This window comes from Stenella coeruleoalba (genome assembly GCF_951394435.1).
Source record: "Stenella coeruleoalba genome assembly, chromosome: 1".
In the NCBI taxonomy this organism is placed as follows: Eukaryota; Metazoa; Chordata; class Mammalia; order Artiodactyla; family Delphinidae; genus Stenella; species Stenella coeruleoalba.
Genome location: NC_137169.1, coordinates 13,074,803 through 13,093,917, shown reverse-complemented (window position 1 = coordinate 13,093,917; position 19,115 = coordinate 13,074,803). Strand labels below are relative to the sequence as shown.

The following is a 19,115-nucleotide window of genomic DNA, read 5'->3' as shown; positions in this document are numbered from 1 at the left end:
ACACCGTTTCCCAAGCCCTTGCCCCCGTCCCTGCTCAGTGGCTTCCTCGTGTGGAGCCCTCCTCTCTCTCCCCCGGTGAATTTATGCTCCCTTGCTCAGCCTAGCCCCCCTCCGGTCAGTGTTCCTGTTCCCTGGGCACCCTCTGCCCCACCTGGATGAGTCTGCTTCCCTGTTCAGACTGAGTTTCTGGGTGGCTTTATTCCTGGCCCAGCCTGGAGGGATGTAACCCCTGGGAGATCACAGCAATGTCAGGACTTCCCAGCCCAGGTGCAGAATCGCTGATTCATTTCAGGTCCCTAACCAGGGAGGAGAGAACCTGGCCCCTCCTCTGGTGGTAATTACACAGTGGCAAGCCCAGCAGAAACCCTCCCAGGATCCACCCACTCCAACAAGCAAATGAGCACAAACAAGGACTCCTAGGCTTGAATTTGAATCCAAAACTGCCCTGGCTCCCGGACCCAGGGCCACAGCCTGCATCTCTGAGACCTCCAGCTGGGTGACACCTACCTGAGAATTAGCCGCCCGATTCAGCTCACTCTAGAAAAACAAAGGGAGGCTCAGACACCCCACCCCAGACTAGGGCAGCCAGGATTTAAACTCAGGACCCCAGGGGCCCCGGCCATCAACTCCAGGGCCTAGATCCACCACTGAGGCTTCCCTTAGGACTCTCTAAACACCCAGGTCCTGAAAGCCGAACAGGGAGCACCAGTGAGCAAAGCTCCAAGAGGCCTCAGCTTTCACAGCCCCCGACTCCCGAATGCGCCGTCCAACTTGCTGAAGACCACAGGGGGAGTGTTGGTAAAACTGCCTTGATTAGGTGCCCGCGGTGTCTCTAGGTGTCTTACCCAGCAGTTCTTCATTCTTCTATGGAGGAAGCAGTGGCCCATTTTACAGATGAGAAAACCAAGGCCTGGGGGACTGGGACTTACACAAGGACCCAATACCAGTGCTGGACCCAGAGTACGATGCTGGCAATCACCCCAACACCCAGGGGTGTTAGCCTTTAGGCTGCCCTGACTCAGACAGACTCCCAGGTGGAGAAGGGCAGAGTCCCCAGCAACAGTCACAGGAAAGGGAGCAGGAACGATACTGGCAAAACAAATGGCGATGGCAAAGACAATTACAGAGGGTGGCACCGCGCGGAGCACCAGAGAGCTGTTTAATTCCCAGCCACAGCCCAATGGAGTGGGTGGCTACTTCATTGTTTTCATTTTGCATGTGAACAGACTGACTTTGGAGAGTTTATGTGACTCCTTCTAGCCACACAGCTGGCAAGGGACAAAGCCAGGATGTGGAGCCAGGCCTGCTTTCTACTTCACATGCTTGTGGGAAAAATAAAGGAAAAAGTAACACGTTTTAGGGACTGACCTCTTCCCTCCAGCCCAGGGATCCTGAAATGCGTTTCTCCTTAGCCAAAGACCTGCCCTGAGCCCTCACAGCCGCAGCTCCACCCCTTCCCACACCTCCTGCCCGGTCTCTCCTCGTTTTCCAGCTGCCAGAGCAAAAGAACGAGGTTCACTTACTGTGTCTGGGGTGGTGCAGCCGCTAGGTCTGGGTCTGCGGGAGGAGAGCAGAGGCAGAGCCCGTCAGGCCAGCGGCTGGCCCGAGGGACTCAGCGCATCCCCGCCCCCTTTCCCAGCTTCCCCGGGGGCCCCAGAGACGGGGCCGCCAGCCCGGTGCCTGCTGCGTCCCTGCCTGCCCTCCCCCAGCCCCACACTACCATTACGCTCCCCTACCAGTCCTACCTGCCTGTCCCCACCCCCAGCCCCATGGCCCACATCCCAGCTCCGACCAGAACCAGTAACGCTGCCTGCTCTGGGCCTGCCCTCACCCGCAGCCCCTCGAGGAGCCCCTTGTCCCCAAGCCTGCAGGAAGTTCCTGCCGGTCCAGTCCCCAGTCCCTCCCGATGACAGAAGCTGCCATTTAACGCCGGCCTTATCAGGGCCTTCCTGCCCCCAGGGCTCCGGGAGGCTGCTGCTCTGGCGGCTGTGATTCCCTGGGAGAAGCTGCGGGGAGAGGGGAGCTTCAGAGACACAAGCTCTGGGAAGTAACTGTCACTGAAGCACAACTGACAGCCAACCACTGCCATTGACGGCCAACCACTGCCACTTAGGACGTGCCAAAGTACACCAGATGCTGCAGGAATGCTAGGAATCTCCAATTCCCAACGGGAGCGATGGAATGCAGCTTCTTCCCAGTGGTCTGTCTTCCCTTCCTGCTTTCTGGGGACAGTGGAGGAGCCACAAAGCATCCTCCATGCAGCCCTGAGCTCCCGGTAGCCCCGGAGGCCCGGAAATGGGAAGACCCTGGGCTTGCAGAGCACCTTACCAGCGACGGGGGCGGAGTCCAAGGGGATCAGTGGGGCGTCTTCCGCCTCCTTCTCTGGAGCAGCGCCTGGGACGCCCAGGCCAGCACTGGTGTCCTCGTCATCATCGTCACTGTCATCAAACTCAAAGGCCTCGCCAGGGTCGTCCTCTGCCTCGGGGGAGGGGCCTGGGCCTCCAGGAAGCAGCGGATCTCCTGGAAGGGAGGAGGAGTTAGCCTGCTGCGGGGTCTCAGGGTTTGGTCCAGAGAGAGGGCTGGAAGTGGGGAGCAGCTGGGGGTCCGAGAGAGAGCACGCGGGCAGTTCCCAGAGACTAGATTAAACCCATGCCCAGGTCAGGTGGCCCTCCTGTGCCCCGAGGTTCCCGTGGGTGGCTTGGGGCTCTAAGCAGATGGGCAGTAGAGGGAGGGCAGGGAGCAAGCTTCCAAGGCGTGTGTGCATCTGGACTCGAATGGAAGTCTCTGGTTGTCTTGTTTTCTACTTTCTTATTTTGTAAGCAAGGGGGGTTTATGAATGCATCTGCCCACGTGCGTCTGGGCACACACCTTCGTGTGTATTTCCATGTGTCATACGTCTTTGCATTTTGCATATATGCGAATGAGCTCGGCACCCTGCGCTTTATTTGGTATGCACGGGGGAGGGGAGCCTGAAGGCAGCCAGCTTTTGGGTACCAGGGCACAGACTGGCTGGGGCAGGGCTCCCAGCATGAAGGCCAACCCGGCCTTACTCCCTGCTTCTCTCCCCTGGGAGGACCCCTGCCCGCATCCCTTCTCTGTCTTAGCCTCTTGTTTTCTTCATCTGTTCCTGTAAAATGTGTAATAATTTATTTTGCCCCTTTAAGGGGGCAGGTCCTGGCCTGGGGTATGTCGCCAGCCACATCAGTAAACAAAGGATGTTGCAGCCATCGAGGCATCAGCCACTGCAGCCACCCCAGCGGTGCACCCTGAGGGGATTCAGGACCGAAAGAACAGGATGCTGGCCCCAGATAGCTAAAGCGCGTATCAAAGGAATGATTTCAAAGAGCCCAGCCTCTTGCACTTCCCGTATACAGAAGAGTGCTAAATTCATTAACTTGAGATGCCTCGTTTTCTTTAGTTAACAGTAATCTTCTGATGTTCTCACTACCTGATCTTTGTTGCAAAAACTCCTATATATCCTGGCTCCCCGCTCACCTAGGAGCAGTCCCTCAGAGCTATCTGAGAGGCTACCTCCCGGGCTTAAGTCCTCAGTAAGTCCGTCAAGTAAAACATAAACATAATTCTCTCCTCTTAGGTTGTGCATTTTTTTTCAGTCGATGGGCAGAACTCAGAAAACTTGAACAAGAACTTCACTTGTTTCATTCAACAAGTGAAGAAATGGATCCTCTATCCTAAACAGCGTAACAAGCCCTCACCTTTGGCCCTTTTCAGCAAGCTGAGATCCCCCAGTCTTCTGCCTTAGAAGACTTCTTTTCTAGAATCTGAGCCTAAACAGAACCTCAAGCGTCCATTTAGCCCATCTCCCTACCTCGTGCAAACCCACTCCCAAACCAAGGGACAATGTGGGCTGGTTTGAAGCTGATCGCTCCTCCCTGGGCTGCCCGGAGCAGGCCTGTCACAGCTCATGTCACACATTTTAGAGCATGAGCTTGGGGCCCACCCCGTCCTGTCTGGGTCCCATTCACCTCACTGAACCTTGGTTTCTTCCCTGTAAACTGGAGAATGAGACAGCACCTACCTCATAAGGCTAATGTGAATGTGACGTGAGATGTGGGTCAGGGTTTCTCAGCCTCCTATCGGGGCTGCATGGTCTTTGTGCTGGGGGGCTCTATAGCATGTGTAGCAGCATTCCTGCCCTCTACCCTCCAGCTATGACAACCAAAAATGTCTGCAGACATTGCCAAATGTCCCCTGGGGGACAAAACTGCCCCTGGTGGAGAACTGCTCTTGGCATAGTGCCTGGGATGTGAGTGTTACACAGGGACACCTGCTGTCATTTCTGTCCCCTCCCTGCCCGAGATCCTTGAGGACAGGACTGTCCACAGATGGATCGATAAGTAAATGGGTGGGGAGGTGGATGGAGCAGAGAGACAGCTAGACGGGCCAGTGGATGGACAGATGGACATATCTGATTCTAGCAGTCTCATTGACCAGAAAAATCCAAACCCCCCCCACCCCACCCACAGTGACCTGGGGTTTCCAGAGCAGAACATTTTAGGTGCAAGTGTATCAAATTCAAGAAGACCCTTCCTCAGCTGCTTGACTGCAGCAGAAACGCAGAGCTGACAGGCCCTCCCCAGTCACATTTGGTATTACTTTTGATATTGCTTTCCACACTCGCGTTTTGGATATGTGTGTGTACACACACATGTAAAATGTGCGTGTACAGCATCTTCTACTGTTCTCCCCTTGCTCATTCCACTCCAGCCACACCGGTCTCCTTGCTGCACCGTGAAAGCGCCAGCTCTGCTCCTGCCTCAGGACATTTGCACTTTCAGTCCTGGGGTCCAGAATGTTCTTTCCCCCAGGCGTCTTCTCCTGCTCTCACCTCCTTCAGGTCTTTACCATACGTCAGCTTCCAACGAGGCTGCCAGGACCAAAGCTGCCCCCAGTGACACCCGGGGGCTCCCGATTGGCCATGCCTGCTTTCTTTTTCTCTGTGGCCCTTATCAGCATGTGACACACAGTACGTTTCATTTATTTTACTGTCTGTCTCCTCTGCTAGAATGTAAGCTTCCTGAGGGCAGGCATTCTTGTCTGTTTCACTGTCATATTCCCAGCATCTGGTAATGTGCCCGACATATGGTAGGCACATAATTATTTGCTGAATACACACACACACACACACACACACACACACACACACACACACACCCCTATTATCAGGTCTATGGGTTGCAGTTTTAAAAGTTTAAAAAATACTGGAATAAATGACCTCAAAGTCCCTGCCCACTATTTCTGGACCACCAGATTCAGACCTATCCTGACCAAAGGGGCTTCAGTGCCCACGGTCCTGCCCTCTTGAATCTGCTGGGCATACAGTGGGGGGAGGGTTCCCTTTGCACGTGGCCTGTATCATTGTAGTCACTACGGTTTCACAGTCGGACCACCTGGGTTCAGACTCCAGCTCTCCCTTATACTGGCTGTGTGAGTGTCAAGTTATTTCACCGCCCTTCCCCCTACCCCACCAAGCTGCAGTTTTCTGATCTGTCAAATGAGGACAATGATAGTAACTGCCTTACAGGGTTGTTGGGAGGATGGAATGAATTGACAGACATTAAAGCACCCAGTGCGAGGTATGGGCTCGCTAAATGTCAGCTGTTCTTACAATGACGATTCTACTTACCATCACTGTCATTGCAACATCATGATCATTATCGTTATTACTATTATTATTGCCTTGAGTCATAGCCCAGGCCCTGACCCTGGGTGAGATGGAGAGCCCCTCCCCATTCACAGGCCAGGCCCAGCCCCAGGTGACCCGGCCCCCAGGCTGTGTCCAGGGACTTAGGTTATTTCTGCACCTTCTCCCTTTAAGAGTTCAAATAGCTTCAGTTAGCCCAGCAATCAACACAGTCATGCCCGCATCCAGTGAACTGTCCCCGAGAGCCCCTGGGCCGGGAGGTTCAAGCAGAGACAGACGTGGCCCCTCAGTGTCAAGGAGCTCACTACAGGGTGAGGCAGGCAGGTACAGCCAGAGAACAATGGAAAAGCCCAGGGACTGAGCCGGTGCTAAAGAGAGGAGGGGGCTTATGTGGGGCGCGGCTTTGGCACAAGGCTGCCCCTGTGCAGAGCCTTAAAGGGGGAGCAGCGGTCTGACAGGCTCAGGTTACAGGTCGGGGGCTATTCCAGGCTGAGGCCAGAGCAGAGAACAGCAAGTGGCCCAGTGGAGGTGAAGACGTGAGCAAGGATGATGGGGGTGAGAACACGGCTGCGAGGTGCTGGGGGGATTTGAATTTTTCGTGAAGACCATGGGAAGCTCTCAAAGAGTCAGAAAGTGGCAAAGAGACTAGTTCAACCAGATGAAACCAGCCCGCAATGTCAGATACACCCAGAACAGTAAACTTTCATCAAATGTTTGCTGAATGGAACTGACTTGATTTCATCATAAGATACTTCTGCTCTCAGTTTGCATGTCTGGCCCCTTGGTGTGTAGGAGAAAGGGTTCAGGGTGCCTGGGACAGCGGCGAGGGGTGCGGACATCCTGGGACCCAAGGCCACGGCCATGAATCAGAAAATGACCTTGTTCCCAAGATTCTGTTCCAGATCCTGAGACCCAGGCAATTAGGCACAGCTCCTTATCAGAAGGAAAAATCAGGAGGCCCATCCCTGGATAATTGAGAGCTGAACTGAGCCCTTCCCACCCATCCAGACAGTTGCCAGGGCTGGAGGTGACCACACACGCCTGTGATGTTCATGGACATGCCCCGTCCTCGGGAGAGCCCACCCCAGCGAGTCCCCAGCGAATCCAGAAGGCCGGGACCCAGGAAGCCACCCACGCTATGGAGAAGGTGTGACTACCATGCTGGTCCCCCACCCTTCAGAAAAGAACACGGAGGCTCGGGGTGGGGTGGGGTGGGGGAGCGAGTCCTCCCTGGGCTCTGCCCGGGGGCTCAGAGCACAGCACAGGCGGCCCGTCCTGCCAACACCCCAGTGATAGCAGCTGCCGTGCACTGAGCCATTGATTACCACACGCCAGGGTCCCACCTGCATTTAAACCTCGAAACGCCACAGCAGAGGGTATCGTTATTATCCCCATGTTTGTGGGTGGTGAAACGGAGCCAGAGAGACACCAAGTCACTCAGCTGAGCTCACAGTAGCAGTGGCAGGGTTGGACTGGAGAAAAAGCCCTGGCTTGTTACCATTCTGCTAACTGCCACCCCCCAAAAAGCACAAGAGGCCAGGAAGCCGGGCCCAATGGGAGAAATGGCCTTGCCTCCAGCTCCTCCAGGATGGGGTCCCGATTCTACCAGCAGTGTCCAACACCGTTAGGGTTGCCGGATAAAAATACAGGACATCAAATTGAATTTCAGATAAAAAAAACAATATTTTTTAGTCTAAGTATGTATTTTTCTGCTTTTTTTTTTTTTAACTTTAGCAGCCCCACCACTGCTAGGTGACCCGGCCTCCTCGGCTCCTGAGCAGATGGAGATGGATGGCCCCGCCCTTCCCCTGAGCCCCAACTCCCCACTCAATTCATAAGCTTTGCCCTCAAGGACACCTCAGTCCCCAGAGGGGCTCTGCTCGTCTCTCCAGGGGACCTCAGGGAGAAAGGTAAGGAGTCAGCCCTTACCTGGAGCCCGCTCTATGAGGAGGAAATCTTTATTTCCATGTTGTAGGCAAGGAACCTGAGGCAGAGGGGTGAGGCCACTGGCCCAAGGGCACACAGCTAACCGCCAGTAGGGCCAGATTCACACCCGAGGTCAGCCTACTCCAAAGCTAGTGGCCCTGGGGCAGGCCCCACGGCCCGTTCAGAGGCGGGAGAAGCAGGCACCTGGAGTACCATACCTATGGCAGCCTGTGGAGGATGGGAGGAAGCCATCAGACAGGGTGCAGCTCACCGGCACCGTCCCAGCGCTCGCCTGCAAACAGAAGGCCAGAAATCTGATCAGAGGGCGTTCAAGGCTGAAGTTCCAGCGGCAGAGAAGGCTCACTGACTCGTGACCTGTGCACGCCAGCCTGCCGGCTCTCACCCTATTCCCCAGCCGCTTCGGGAGCACAGGACAGCGCCAGCAAGGGCCCAGCCCTCACCTTCATAAATCATTAACCTGCAGAAAAACCAGCAGCGGCTGAACCCTAAGCCATCTTCCCAGAAGGCCCCTGCCTCCACGGACGTTCCTCTGCCCAATACCAAGGAACCTCGGGAGCCTGCTGGGTCCAGCTAGGCTGACAGGTGGGTCCCCACTGGCTGACAGGTGAAACTCCAGCCTCAGAAGCCAGGACCACACTCAGCCCCCGTGTCGCAGAAGCTGGATCACACCTGAACTGTCATGGACGTGGCCGGACACTTTCTCCTCCACGGGCGCCCTTGGGTCCAGCCGCCGCTCTCCCCAGCTCCCGCCCCAGTGGTCCCACGGAAGGCCATTCACTCTCTCTGTCTCTCCCTGTGCTGCACCCAGGAGGTTGGCCACTTAGCACGTGGGTGTGAGGGAAATAAAGCGCCTCATGGAGCCAGGTTGCTCGAGATCGGGGCGGAATCCCAAATGCTGGGAGCTGGGAGCAGTTTCTCCAGGCCTCGCAGTGGAGGATCCCGCAACCAAGAAGCCAGTGCCTCCACCGGGCTTCCCGGGCCCTGGAGCCAAGCTTGCCCGATGCCTCCTGCAAAGCAGTGACGGAAAGAGTTCTCCCCACTCCCGGTTCATACCCCCGATTCTGAGCTAGAGGCAGTCCTTCTAGACTTCCTGGGGAGGAGGGGATCGACCCTGGAGGGAAAGCCCCAAGCCCTCCTTTCTAATCAGCGCCTGAAGCAAACTGGCTGCGAGGCTATTTTCCTTTCCAATCCTTAGAGCCTCTATTTGTGTTAGCTGGTTTCCTAAGTAAAAATAGGATGCATGTGAAGGGCAATTAATTAATAGCAGCAAACATCTATGCAGCGCCTACTATATCTCCAACATTATTCTGAGCACTTTACAAATATGAAAATCCAAATTATGAGAAAATGAGGCCCAGGGTGGTTAAGTAAGTAGCCCAAGATCACACAGCTAGTAGGCAGCAGAGCCAGGGGGTGAACCCAGGCCATGGGCCCCAGTGTGTGCTCATTATGTAACCACCATGCTCTACTGTCTCTCCAAGTCCAAAACAATACAAAAGATGTGCAATGAAAAGTCAGTCTCTCAAATCCCCCAGGACTGACCACTATTACTGGTTTCTTATGAATCTTTCCAGAACTATGCCATGTAGGCACCAGCTTGTTTATCCGTATATATGCCTTGTTTTAGACAGGAGGAAGCACACTGCACACCCTGTGGTGCAACCACGTTTTTAAAAAATTTTTTTAATGGAAGAATACTTTATTTACAATGTTTCAGGCGTAGAGCAAAGTGATTCAGTTATACACGGGCACGTGTGTGTATATATATTCCTTTTCAGATTCTTTTCCATTATAGTTTATGACAAGAGATTGACTACAGTTCACTGTACTATACAGTAGGTCCTGGTTTATCTATTTTATACATAGTAGTGTGTTAATCCCAAATTTCTAACTTATCCCTCCACCACCCCCTTCCCCTTTGGTAATCATAAATTTGTTTTCTATCTGTTTTGTAAATAAGTTCATTTGTATCAGTCTTTTTAGATTCCACATATAAGTGATGTCACATATCTGTCTTCTCTGTCTGACTTACTTCACTTAGCAACCACGTTTTTTGCTTAAGAATCTCCATGATCAATTCAGAACAGTACACAGAAATCAGTCTCACTTTTTTAATGGCTGCGTAGTATTTTGGGGCAGATGGGATATACCATAACTGACATAAACCCTATCAAGGGACACTGAGGTTGTTTCCAGGCGTTGGTGTTGTAAAGCCTTCCTCCATACACGTGGCCTTGAGCGCATTGGTGCATGAACCTGTCAGTCACACTCCTAGGCGGGATCTGCTGGGTCAGAGAATTGCACTTTTCATTCTGACTGAATGCAAATTGCTCTCCACTAAGTGTGTGACTGTGTCTTTTACCCACACTGAAAACTCTCAGCAAAGGTTGGGAAAAGCAAACTAAAATGTCTGCAAATCCCTTCGCAAGTTGAAAAGTCAAACAACAGCTGCATAGCAGTCTCCCTGCAGGTCCGTCCGCCCTGTGGGCTCATTCAGAACCACTGAAGAAGGAGCAGGGAGACATATCCATTTTGCAGGAAGAAAAAGGAAGGCACCCAGCCCAGGTTCATGTGCAAACTGCTCCTTAAATATTTTCTTTAAGGTGTGTACATTGTGTTTTAGACATAATGCCATTGCACACTTAATAGACTAAGGTATAGTGTAAACATAACTTTTATATGCACTGGGAAAAATAAAGCGTGACTCGCTTTACTGCAGTATTCACTCTATTGCGGTGGTCTGGAACCCAACTCAAAGTATCTCCCAGGTACGCCTGTACTAGTCATGGTAACTTTGATCACTTAGTTAAAGTGATGTCTCTCTGAGGTTTCTTCACTGTAAAGTTACTATTTTCCTTTGTAATTAATAAACATCCTGTGGGGAGAAATATATATATATTTTTTTTTCTGATCAAGCAGAAGCCCAGGATCCTTCCCTCTAGGCCAGAAAGTCCAATGTCCTCTCCTTTTTCCTCATTTTCAGGGATGATTCCTGCCCTCCCCTCCAAGCCCAAGGCTTTTCCCAGAAAGGAACAGAGACATCAACATATAAGGAGCCCAGAGATTTATCTGCATTATTTCATTAACAGATGAGGAAACCAAGGCTCAGAGAGGTAAGGATTTGCCCAAGGTCACAGAGGCAAGTGAACAAAGTGACAACACTAGGATTCAATCCAGGGGTATTGACCCCAAACCCTAGTCTCAACCCCTTAATCACACGGCCTCCCTGGACTTCAGGGCTGGCATCTGGGAGGCGTTTGCTGCAGACTAATCGGGGGCAGTGAGGTCCCCGGGGAAGGGCCCAGGCCAGCAAGCCCCGTGCACACCCACAGGCCTATGGCCACCATTTTGCACACACGTGCCCCAAGGCTCAGAAGGATGTGAGTGAGGGAATAGGCATGGCTCAGAGCAGCGCAACTCCCTGCTAGAGACCTTCACGGCACAATAATTAGAAAAGAATTCAAGGCTACCTGATACCACCTGGGCCCACTACCCAGTAGCCATAATACCTTGGATGAGTTACTTAACCCCCGTCTCTGTGCCTCAGTTTATTCATCTGCAAAATGGGGATTAAAAAGTACCTACTGGGGCTTCCCTGGTGGCGCAGTGGTTGAGAATCTGCCTTCCAATGCAGGGAACACTGGTTCGAGCCCTGGTCTGGGAAGATCCCACATGCCGCTGAGCAACTAAGCCCATGCACCACAACTACTGAGCCTGCACTCTAGAGCCTGCAAGCCACAACTACTGAGCCCCCGTGTCACAACTACTGAAGCCCGCACGCCTAGAGCCCGTGCTCCGTAACAAAGAGAAGCCATCCGCAATGAGAAGCCCGCGTACCGCAATGAAGAGTAGCCCCCGCTCGCCGCAACTAGAGAGAGCCTGAGCACAGCAACAAAGACCCAATGCAGCCAAAAATAAATAAATTAAAATAAATAAACTTTTTAAAAAAATACTTCTAAGAAGTACCTATTTCATGGGGTTCTTAAGAAAATTAAAAGTAAATACATACAACACCCTTGGAGGGGTCCCTGGGACACGGTAGTCTCTGGCTGTCATTACCGCCCAGGGCACAGACTGTGATGACCAAAGCTCTACCTTGGGAGTCGGGGATCCAGGCTGGAGTCTCATCTCCACTGGCAGGTGAGCTGAGCCTTGGTGTCCTCATCTGTAAAATGGGGTTCCTGCTACCTGGGCCATGGGACCCCCAGCAGCGTCCCTGAGGTCAACCACAAAGCCCCAGCAGGCTCAGTCAGTGCCAAGATGCCCGTCCTCGACGTGTCACCACCAGAATGGGAAACAGCAAGTGGGACCATGCGTCTGGGTTCTGCATCCCAGGAGATACCCTGGAGGAGGCTCAAAGGGGAACCCCAAGGGCTTCCAAGCCGTGAGGGTCTGGGGGCAGCCAAGTCCATCTGTGGGCTGGGCTCTGCCTCCTCCTCTCGGTGTGACCCCAGGCCCCACCTTGGCCTCTCAGAGCTTCCGCCTCCATCTCTGTAAAGTGGGCATGACAGCGCCCGCCCGGAGGATGCCACAGGCTGCCACAGCCAGGAGCCGGGGCATATAGGTGTGAACGTGAGCAAACATGTGGGGTTGCTCAGCTATTTCCTTTTTTTATTTTTTTTTTAAGTCTTCCTTGAGCTATGCATGGTCTGCAAGCTTCAAGGTCGGAGGCTGAGCTGGAAGAAATGTGTTGTGATGCCCCTGAAATGAACCTCACTCTTAAAAGCGATCCAGAACCTTCCTGCCACAGCGGTCTCTGGCAAAAGAGGCAGTCTGGCTGGGGAAGGAGCGTCGACTGAAAACCAAGAGTGGCCCAGCAGGATTATGTACAGAATTATCTACACTCAGGGATTCCAACTGTTTCTAAAGTGCAGAGAGGAAAAGGACAGAAGGAAACTCGCTAAGGTATATGAACAGTGTTTGCCTGGGTGGCAGGGCTCCAGAAGATTTTCTTTTGACCCTCTTTCCATTTTTCTGAATTTTCCAGATCTTCTACAGTGAGTATTATAAGGAGGGAAGATGAAAAGAAGCATTCTCATTTTTAAAAAGAGGACTAAGGCAAAACATCACAGGCCGGACCAGACAGTAGCTGCAAGATGGTGTTGAAAGGGTGGGATCTGTTGCTAGATCTGAGTTTGAATCCCAGCTCTGCCACTTCCAGCTGTTACAATTCACCCCCTTCTCCCCAGCACCCGTCTCACAGAGGTCCTGTGCTCATGAAACGGGACCATGGTGTGTGGTGGGGTAGCTCTCAGCCTACAGTGGCCACTGTTAGCACGGTGATATTCTCAGTGCTCCACGTAGGTGGTAGGGTTATGGAGACTTTCTTCTCTGGGGGGTCATCTCTTTAAACACGACTGTCAAGACTGGCTAGGCAGGCAGACCCCCAAATGGTGCTCTTGCCCGTGAGCCTACACAGAGCAACCAGCAGCAGGCTGTACTTCTCGAGCACGTTCAGATAAAGCGAGAAGCAGAGGAGCAAGCCCAGCTCCGGGTGTGCCCCCCAAGCGCGTCAAGTTCAGTGACCGGGACCACCCAAGAGCGGCCAGATTAGCATTTCCCTCCACCCTGGACAGCCCTGCTCACCACAGCAGGTGTCTTCCAGGCTCTAATTTAATCAGACCCTTATCAGTTCCTCCTTCCTCTAGAGCTCAAGGTCCATCTAGCCCAGAGGCCAGGCAGGAAACCCTCCTCCAGCCTGCACGCACCTGTCCCTCCTCACTAGTCCCTGAGATTCACCCCATCCCGGACCATCTCCCACCTCCCACTCAAGTGAATGTCTCCATCAGCTCCCCCTGAATGAGGCCTGGAGAAATACACCAGGAAGGCTCCTCAAAATCAGGGAGGCTGCACAAACCAGGCCAGAAGTTTGAGGACGGGGAAGGCGGGACTCTGCGGGGAGGAGAGGGGAGGGGAGGGGAGGGTGGGCAGGGGCCCAGGTAGGCAGGCAGGCAGGCAGTCCCAGAGGGAGATGCTGGCATAACCGAGTCGGGCAGCCTTGCCAGAGAAAAGGTAGATGCCAACCGTTCTGCACGGAGGGGAACAGGGACCAGGATCTGGCCCAGGCCCCCACCTCCAACTCTGGCCTCAGAGGCACCCTGTCTGTCTCCTGGAAGCCAGGAAAAAAGTGCGGGATGGGAGGTAAGACCAGGGGTGTGGACCAGAGCTCCTCCTGCAACCACAGCCTCCGGGAGGCCTCTCCAGGTTTCAGCCCGTCAGATGTGAGCTTGACCAACACACACCCACCTCTGCCGCCACAGCAAGGGTTCCAAAGCACACAGCCTCAGACTCTTCCTCATCACCTTCGCCTTAGGAATGCAGGTCCTCAGCAAGGCCCTCCCTGACCTGCTGCACCACCCTCCCCACCGACCTCTCTGGTCTGGGCGGTTCCCATGCCCGGCCTGACTGTTCCAGTCCTCATGAAGGGCTTCAGGCCCATCGCTTTGCCGACCTGTTCTATATCTCTGGGTCTTTGCTCAGGTTGTTTGTTCCCTCCAGGGAGAATTCTCTCTCAGAACCAAAGAGCAAACTCCTACTCAACCTTCAAAACCCAGACCCTTCTCCTCTGTGAGGCCTCCCCAGACCCATCTCATGCAGTGGTTCCCAAGCCTGGTTTAAAAAATACCTGAGTCTGTGCTCGCTCCAGCAGCACATATACTAAAATTGGAAAGATACAGAGAAGATTAGCATGGCCTCTGCACAAGGATGACACGCAAATTCGTGAAGCGTTCCATCTTCTTTTGTTATACAGCAGCAACTAACACAACAATGTAAAGCAATTATACTCCAATAAAGATGTTAAAAAAAAAAAAAAAGAAAGAAAGAAACCTGTGTCCCAGGCCCACAATTCTGAATTGGTAGCCTGTGGGTGCAGCCTGAGAAAGTCTATATTCAAAGAGCACAGGTGATTCTGGGATACCTACAGTCCCCATTAGAACGATCTCCCTCCCTAGACTGGCCTCTTCTTTTCGTCTCAGTGCCCAGAGCACCAACCCACACGCTAGACAACAGCTGAGCTGCACTGAACTAAGCCCGGAGCCTGAGAACTTTCATCTGCTTAGGATCCACTCACTGAGGAGACCATGAGGCTGGCGTATCCCTGAACCTGGGGTGGCTGCAGGTGTGGGGCTTCCTGACCAGTGGAGGAGGGGCACAGGCCCAGATGGGGACCTCAGCCCAGGTGTCCTCTGCCCTGCCCAGAAAGCCTGGGGCCAGGAGCAAGAGCAAGGTCTGCAAGCTGTATGGCGGGGGCACCTCTGCCCTGGGAGTCCCTCATCGCAAGCAGCCCCCCTGCTGCAGACTGTGGAGGGGGCTAGTTCGCAGGGGCTCTGGAGAGACAAGGTGCCTTAGCCAAGAGAACACAGGTGGAGGTACAGCAAGGAGGACACGTGTCCAGGACTCAGAGCCCTGGAAAGCACTCAGCCTGGGGTCAGAGAGACCAGCTTCAGACGCTGAATGTGCGCTTGCCCTCCAGCGGCCGGACCTCAGGAAGTTACTCACCCTCTCTGTGCTTCCTGTCGTCATCTGTCAGATGCAGATGCAAGTGGAGTGACATCTGAAAATGCCGGCAGGCCCTTACCAAATGTTAGTTCCCTTCCTGGAGTCCCTGCCGCTCCTGGAGGACAGTGTTGCCCCATTCTGCAGATTGCTCAACTGAGTCCAGGCCGACGGTCCACCAGAATACCAGCCCTGACCTTTGTGACCCTCATCATCCTTGAGATCACAAAATGATCGTCTTAGAAACAATAACAGGTGCCGTCTCCCAGCACTGCCGTCTCCCAGCACTGCCGTGCACCAGAACCCCTGCTGAACATTTTACAGTGTCTGTCTAATTTAATTCCCACAACAGATGAGGGAAAGGAGGCTGAGAGACTGAGGATGTTCCCAAGGCCACACAGTGGCTGAGCAGGGTCCCTCGGTCGTGACCTGGGAGAGCCAGGGCGGGACCTTCGGGCTGGGATCCCAGCCACGGGATCCCAGCACGGACCAGGTGCCAGGTGGCTGAGGGCACGGGTGAGTGGGGAGAGCATCTTCCCAGACCCTCCACAGCCCGTAGTGGGAGCCTCCACATGCCAGAGGGACACAGGGCCAGCTCCTCTCCCTGCACACCAGGCGCCAAGCCACTCAATGGGCTTCCTGCCATGGGCAGGGGTGAGGCTGGCCAGTGGCTGAAGCCTCAGACAATGGAGGCTCTGTAACTGCCCGGGGTAAGTGTCCCCTCTCCCTAGGCGTGCCCCTGGTCAATGATCCCCAGGCAGGACAGCTTGGGGGCAGGCCCCCTCCCACACCAACCCTGGAGGAGGCCTCTGGGCAGAAGGGACCCCTGGGGGCTGTTGCTAGGAAACCAAAGCCAGCCTGGAGAAGCTGCTGCCACCAGAACAGCCCCCAGACCCTCCCCCTCCTCCTCCGCCTCCCAGCCCCCAGGCACATTAACCCCTTTGTCCCCAGAGGTCCAGTCCAGGCGGAAGGCCCCAGGCTGAAGGGCCAGGTGAAAAACTGCCAATCCGAGGGTCCCAAATTCTTGGCCACACCCTGGGTGGCCCATTCGATGGGGCTCCACAGCACACACGCTTGGAAGCTGGAAGAGGACAGCGTGGAATCTGCACCACCCCTTCACCTTTCCGTGCCTCAGTTTCCCCATCCAAAGCCCGGGCAATTTAGCGCCAGGGCGGCTCTAGAACACTCACACCAGCAGTGGAGCATTTTCATGGCAGAGCCAAACCCAAGAGGGGGCTTTGTTCCCTCCTTTCCATGGACAGGGAAGCTGGGGTTCAGACTGGGGAAGCAACCTGCCCAAGGTCACCCAGGAAGCATGAAGTGGGACCAGGAAATGGAGGGGTCTGACTCCAGGCGATTTCACGGAGCTGGATGTGGGGGAAGGATGGACGGTCCGGGCTGCAGAAATGGCCCAGGCAAAGGACCTCCAAATGCTGGGCTGCTCCCAGGCTCAGGACTCCAACCTCATCTTGATCTGCGCCTCCCCAGGCAACCTCACCCATTTCATGGTTTTTAAGACCATCTCTACGGTGACACCAGCAGCCTGACCTTCCCTGGAACTCCAGACCTCTGCCCAGAAGTATGCCTGCTCGGCACGTCCACTCACTGGTCTACAGGGCATATTGAACTTAACATCTTGATCGCCACCCTCAGTCCTCCCAGGCGTCCCATCTCGCCTGACGGCAGCTCCAGCCTGCCAGGAGCTCAGGCTAAACACCTCAGGCTCAGCCCTGGCTCCCCACTCTCTCTCACACCTACATGCCACCCATCAGCAAACCTCGTTGGCTCTACCCTCCAAACATGTCTAGAATCTGACCACTTCGCACCGCCTCCCCTGCTACCCCCCTGATCCACACCACCACCATCCCTTCCCGGGACCATTAAAAGAGCCCCTTGATTGGTGTTCTGCTTCCCGCTTTCACCCCCCTACCCCCCACCCCACACACTTCGTTCTCAACACAGCAGCCAAGTTACTCTTCTGCTCAAAGCCTCAAATGCCTTCCTACCTCATTCGGAGTGGAAACCAGGGTCCTCACCTTGGCCAACAAGGCCCTACACGATGTGGTCCCTCCACCAACTCCCTGACTTCAAAGCCTACCTCTCTCCCCACAGCTTTTCTACCCTAGTCACAATGACCACCGTGCAGCCCCTCAAACACCCTACCACAGGGCAGCCTTCGCACTTGCTGTCTCCTCTGCCTGGAACACTCTTCCCCCAGATATACACATGGATGACTCCGTCACCTCCTTCAGGGCTCTGCTCAAAGGTCACTGTGTCAGAGAGGCCCCCTCCAACCACCCACTTTAAAATCGCACGTACATATCCCCACCACACTCTTTCCTCTGACTCTGCCCTCCCCGCCTTCATAGCATTTAACACCTCCAGGAATCTATACATTTTAGCTGTTTACATCAGTTTCCTCCTACCAGAATGTGGACATTAGCGTTTATGCTCATCGCTCCATCACAGCCCTGGAATGGTGCCCGGCACACACCAGACCTCAACACACACTTGCTGAATGAAGGAAGGGATGCTGGTCCACACCAGCCGCGCCACCACCATCAGAGGAGGGGAGAAGGCGGCCGAGGCCTGTGGGGCACCCGCTCTTGGGGCCGCGCCTCCTCCTGCCCGAAACCAGCCTCCGCCAGGACAGCTCCTCCCAGGAGAGCTGCACAAACAGAGTCAGTGCCAAGCTGCGCAAGAGGCGGTTCCCCCAAAACCAGTCTGGGAAGAGGCCTGGGGCCCGTGCCGGGGTGTGATCAGGAGAGGGGTGGGGCGGGTACGAGGAAGGACTCGCTCCCAAAAAGACCGCATTCTTGCTCTGGTGAGTCAGAAGCATGTGGTCGGGAGAGCAGACAGGACGCCGAAGCCCCGGTGGCTGCCGCCCTCGGCCGCTCTGGCAGGCAGGTGAGGGACCCTGGCATACACCCGCCTTTCCCGGGAAGGATCACGGGAGCCCCCGGCTGGCAGGCCACCGAGAGCAGAGGAAGCCTCCCTGTCAAAGCCCACAAGGGTCCAGCCTGGCTCCAGTCTCTTCTTCTGGCCCAAGCTCTGCCTCCCTCTGAGAGGGGGCGGTCCACTTTGTCCCACAGAGAGCTCCAGGCAGGAAGAAATAACCTTTGCAAAACTCGGAGCTAAAAATAGCTCAGCCCACCCAAGCAAGGCAGGGCAAGCTGGCTGGACAGCACCTGAGGTCTCCCGAAACACAAGCCCCGCAAGGAGCCCCAGGGGACGCAGAGGCCTCAGCCCCAAAGGCCAGCACTTAAGCTTCAAGCCACCCCCTTCGCAATGTGTGGCCCTCCCCCAGGGAAGATGTGAGTGTCATTCCAGCAGCTCCCTGTCTGCCGCACCTGCCAGGGAGAGACGGAAACGCCTGTCCTCCCACCAGCCCCCAAAGGGGCGGAGCACACACGAGTGGAGAGGATCAGCCCCATGTTACAGAGGAGGAAACTGAGGCTCAGAGAGATAGAGAGATCTGTCCATGTTCAAGAAGCTCATCAGAGGCAGATCCATGATTAAGCTGCAGGTGGAGAGGTCTGGCCACGTCTTTTCGCTGTAGCAGGGTGCCTCTCCCTCAACAGACCAATGGATCCAACCTACTCCCTTGCAATGAATACCACACCTCTGACAAGATGCTGCCTGGGGCTCTGGGAAGGGGGCAGAGGAGACTGGGCTGGAGGTGTTGGGGGGAGGCGGGGTTTCAACCATGAAATAAATTTGCCCTGAATCCTGCTGTCCTGGGATGGAGTCAAATCCTGGACTATGGCCCCCACGGGGAACCGGTCCCAAACACCGGTCCTCTTTCATCATCAGCTTTGGCAAAAGCTTAACTGATGCTCTCGACACCAGCCCTGTACTTGGACTCTTGAGGGACTGGCACCCACAGCCTGGTCCTACAGAGAATCCCTACCCTCCCTTCTCACAGAAACCGCACTGGGTCCCATGGGCTGTGAGCCCACCGCTGCCTGCATCCTGCTGCCCGGTGGAAAATGGGGGACCTGTTGCA

General features: G+C 54.7%; 1 protein-coding gene across 7 annotated transcripts in view; it reads right to left on the bottom strand.

The window, feature by feature from the left end:
- The window catches only part of ARHGEF10L (Rho guanine nucleotide exchange factor 10 like), a gene marked incomplete at its 5' end in the record, with an annotated part of 143,137 nt that overhangs the window by 99,738 nt on the left and 24,284 nt on the right, over positions 1-19,115 (bottom strand). For 6 of the 7 annotated variants that reach the window (XM_079946359.1, XM_079946363.1, XM_079946362.1 and 3 more), the window contains 3 exons: positions 1,524-1,557; positions 2,329-2,520; positions 7,810-7,883. In XM_079946359.1, the coding sequence (XP_079802485.1) occupies positions 1,524-1,557; positions 2,329-2,520; positions 7,810-7,843 (260 nt within the window). Of the gene's footprint in view, positions 1-1,523; positions 1,558-2,328; positions 2,521-7,809; positions 7,884-19,115 lie in introns of those variants that run through there. The other variant, XM_079946366.1, reaches the window with a different exon arrangement.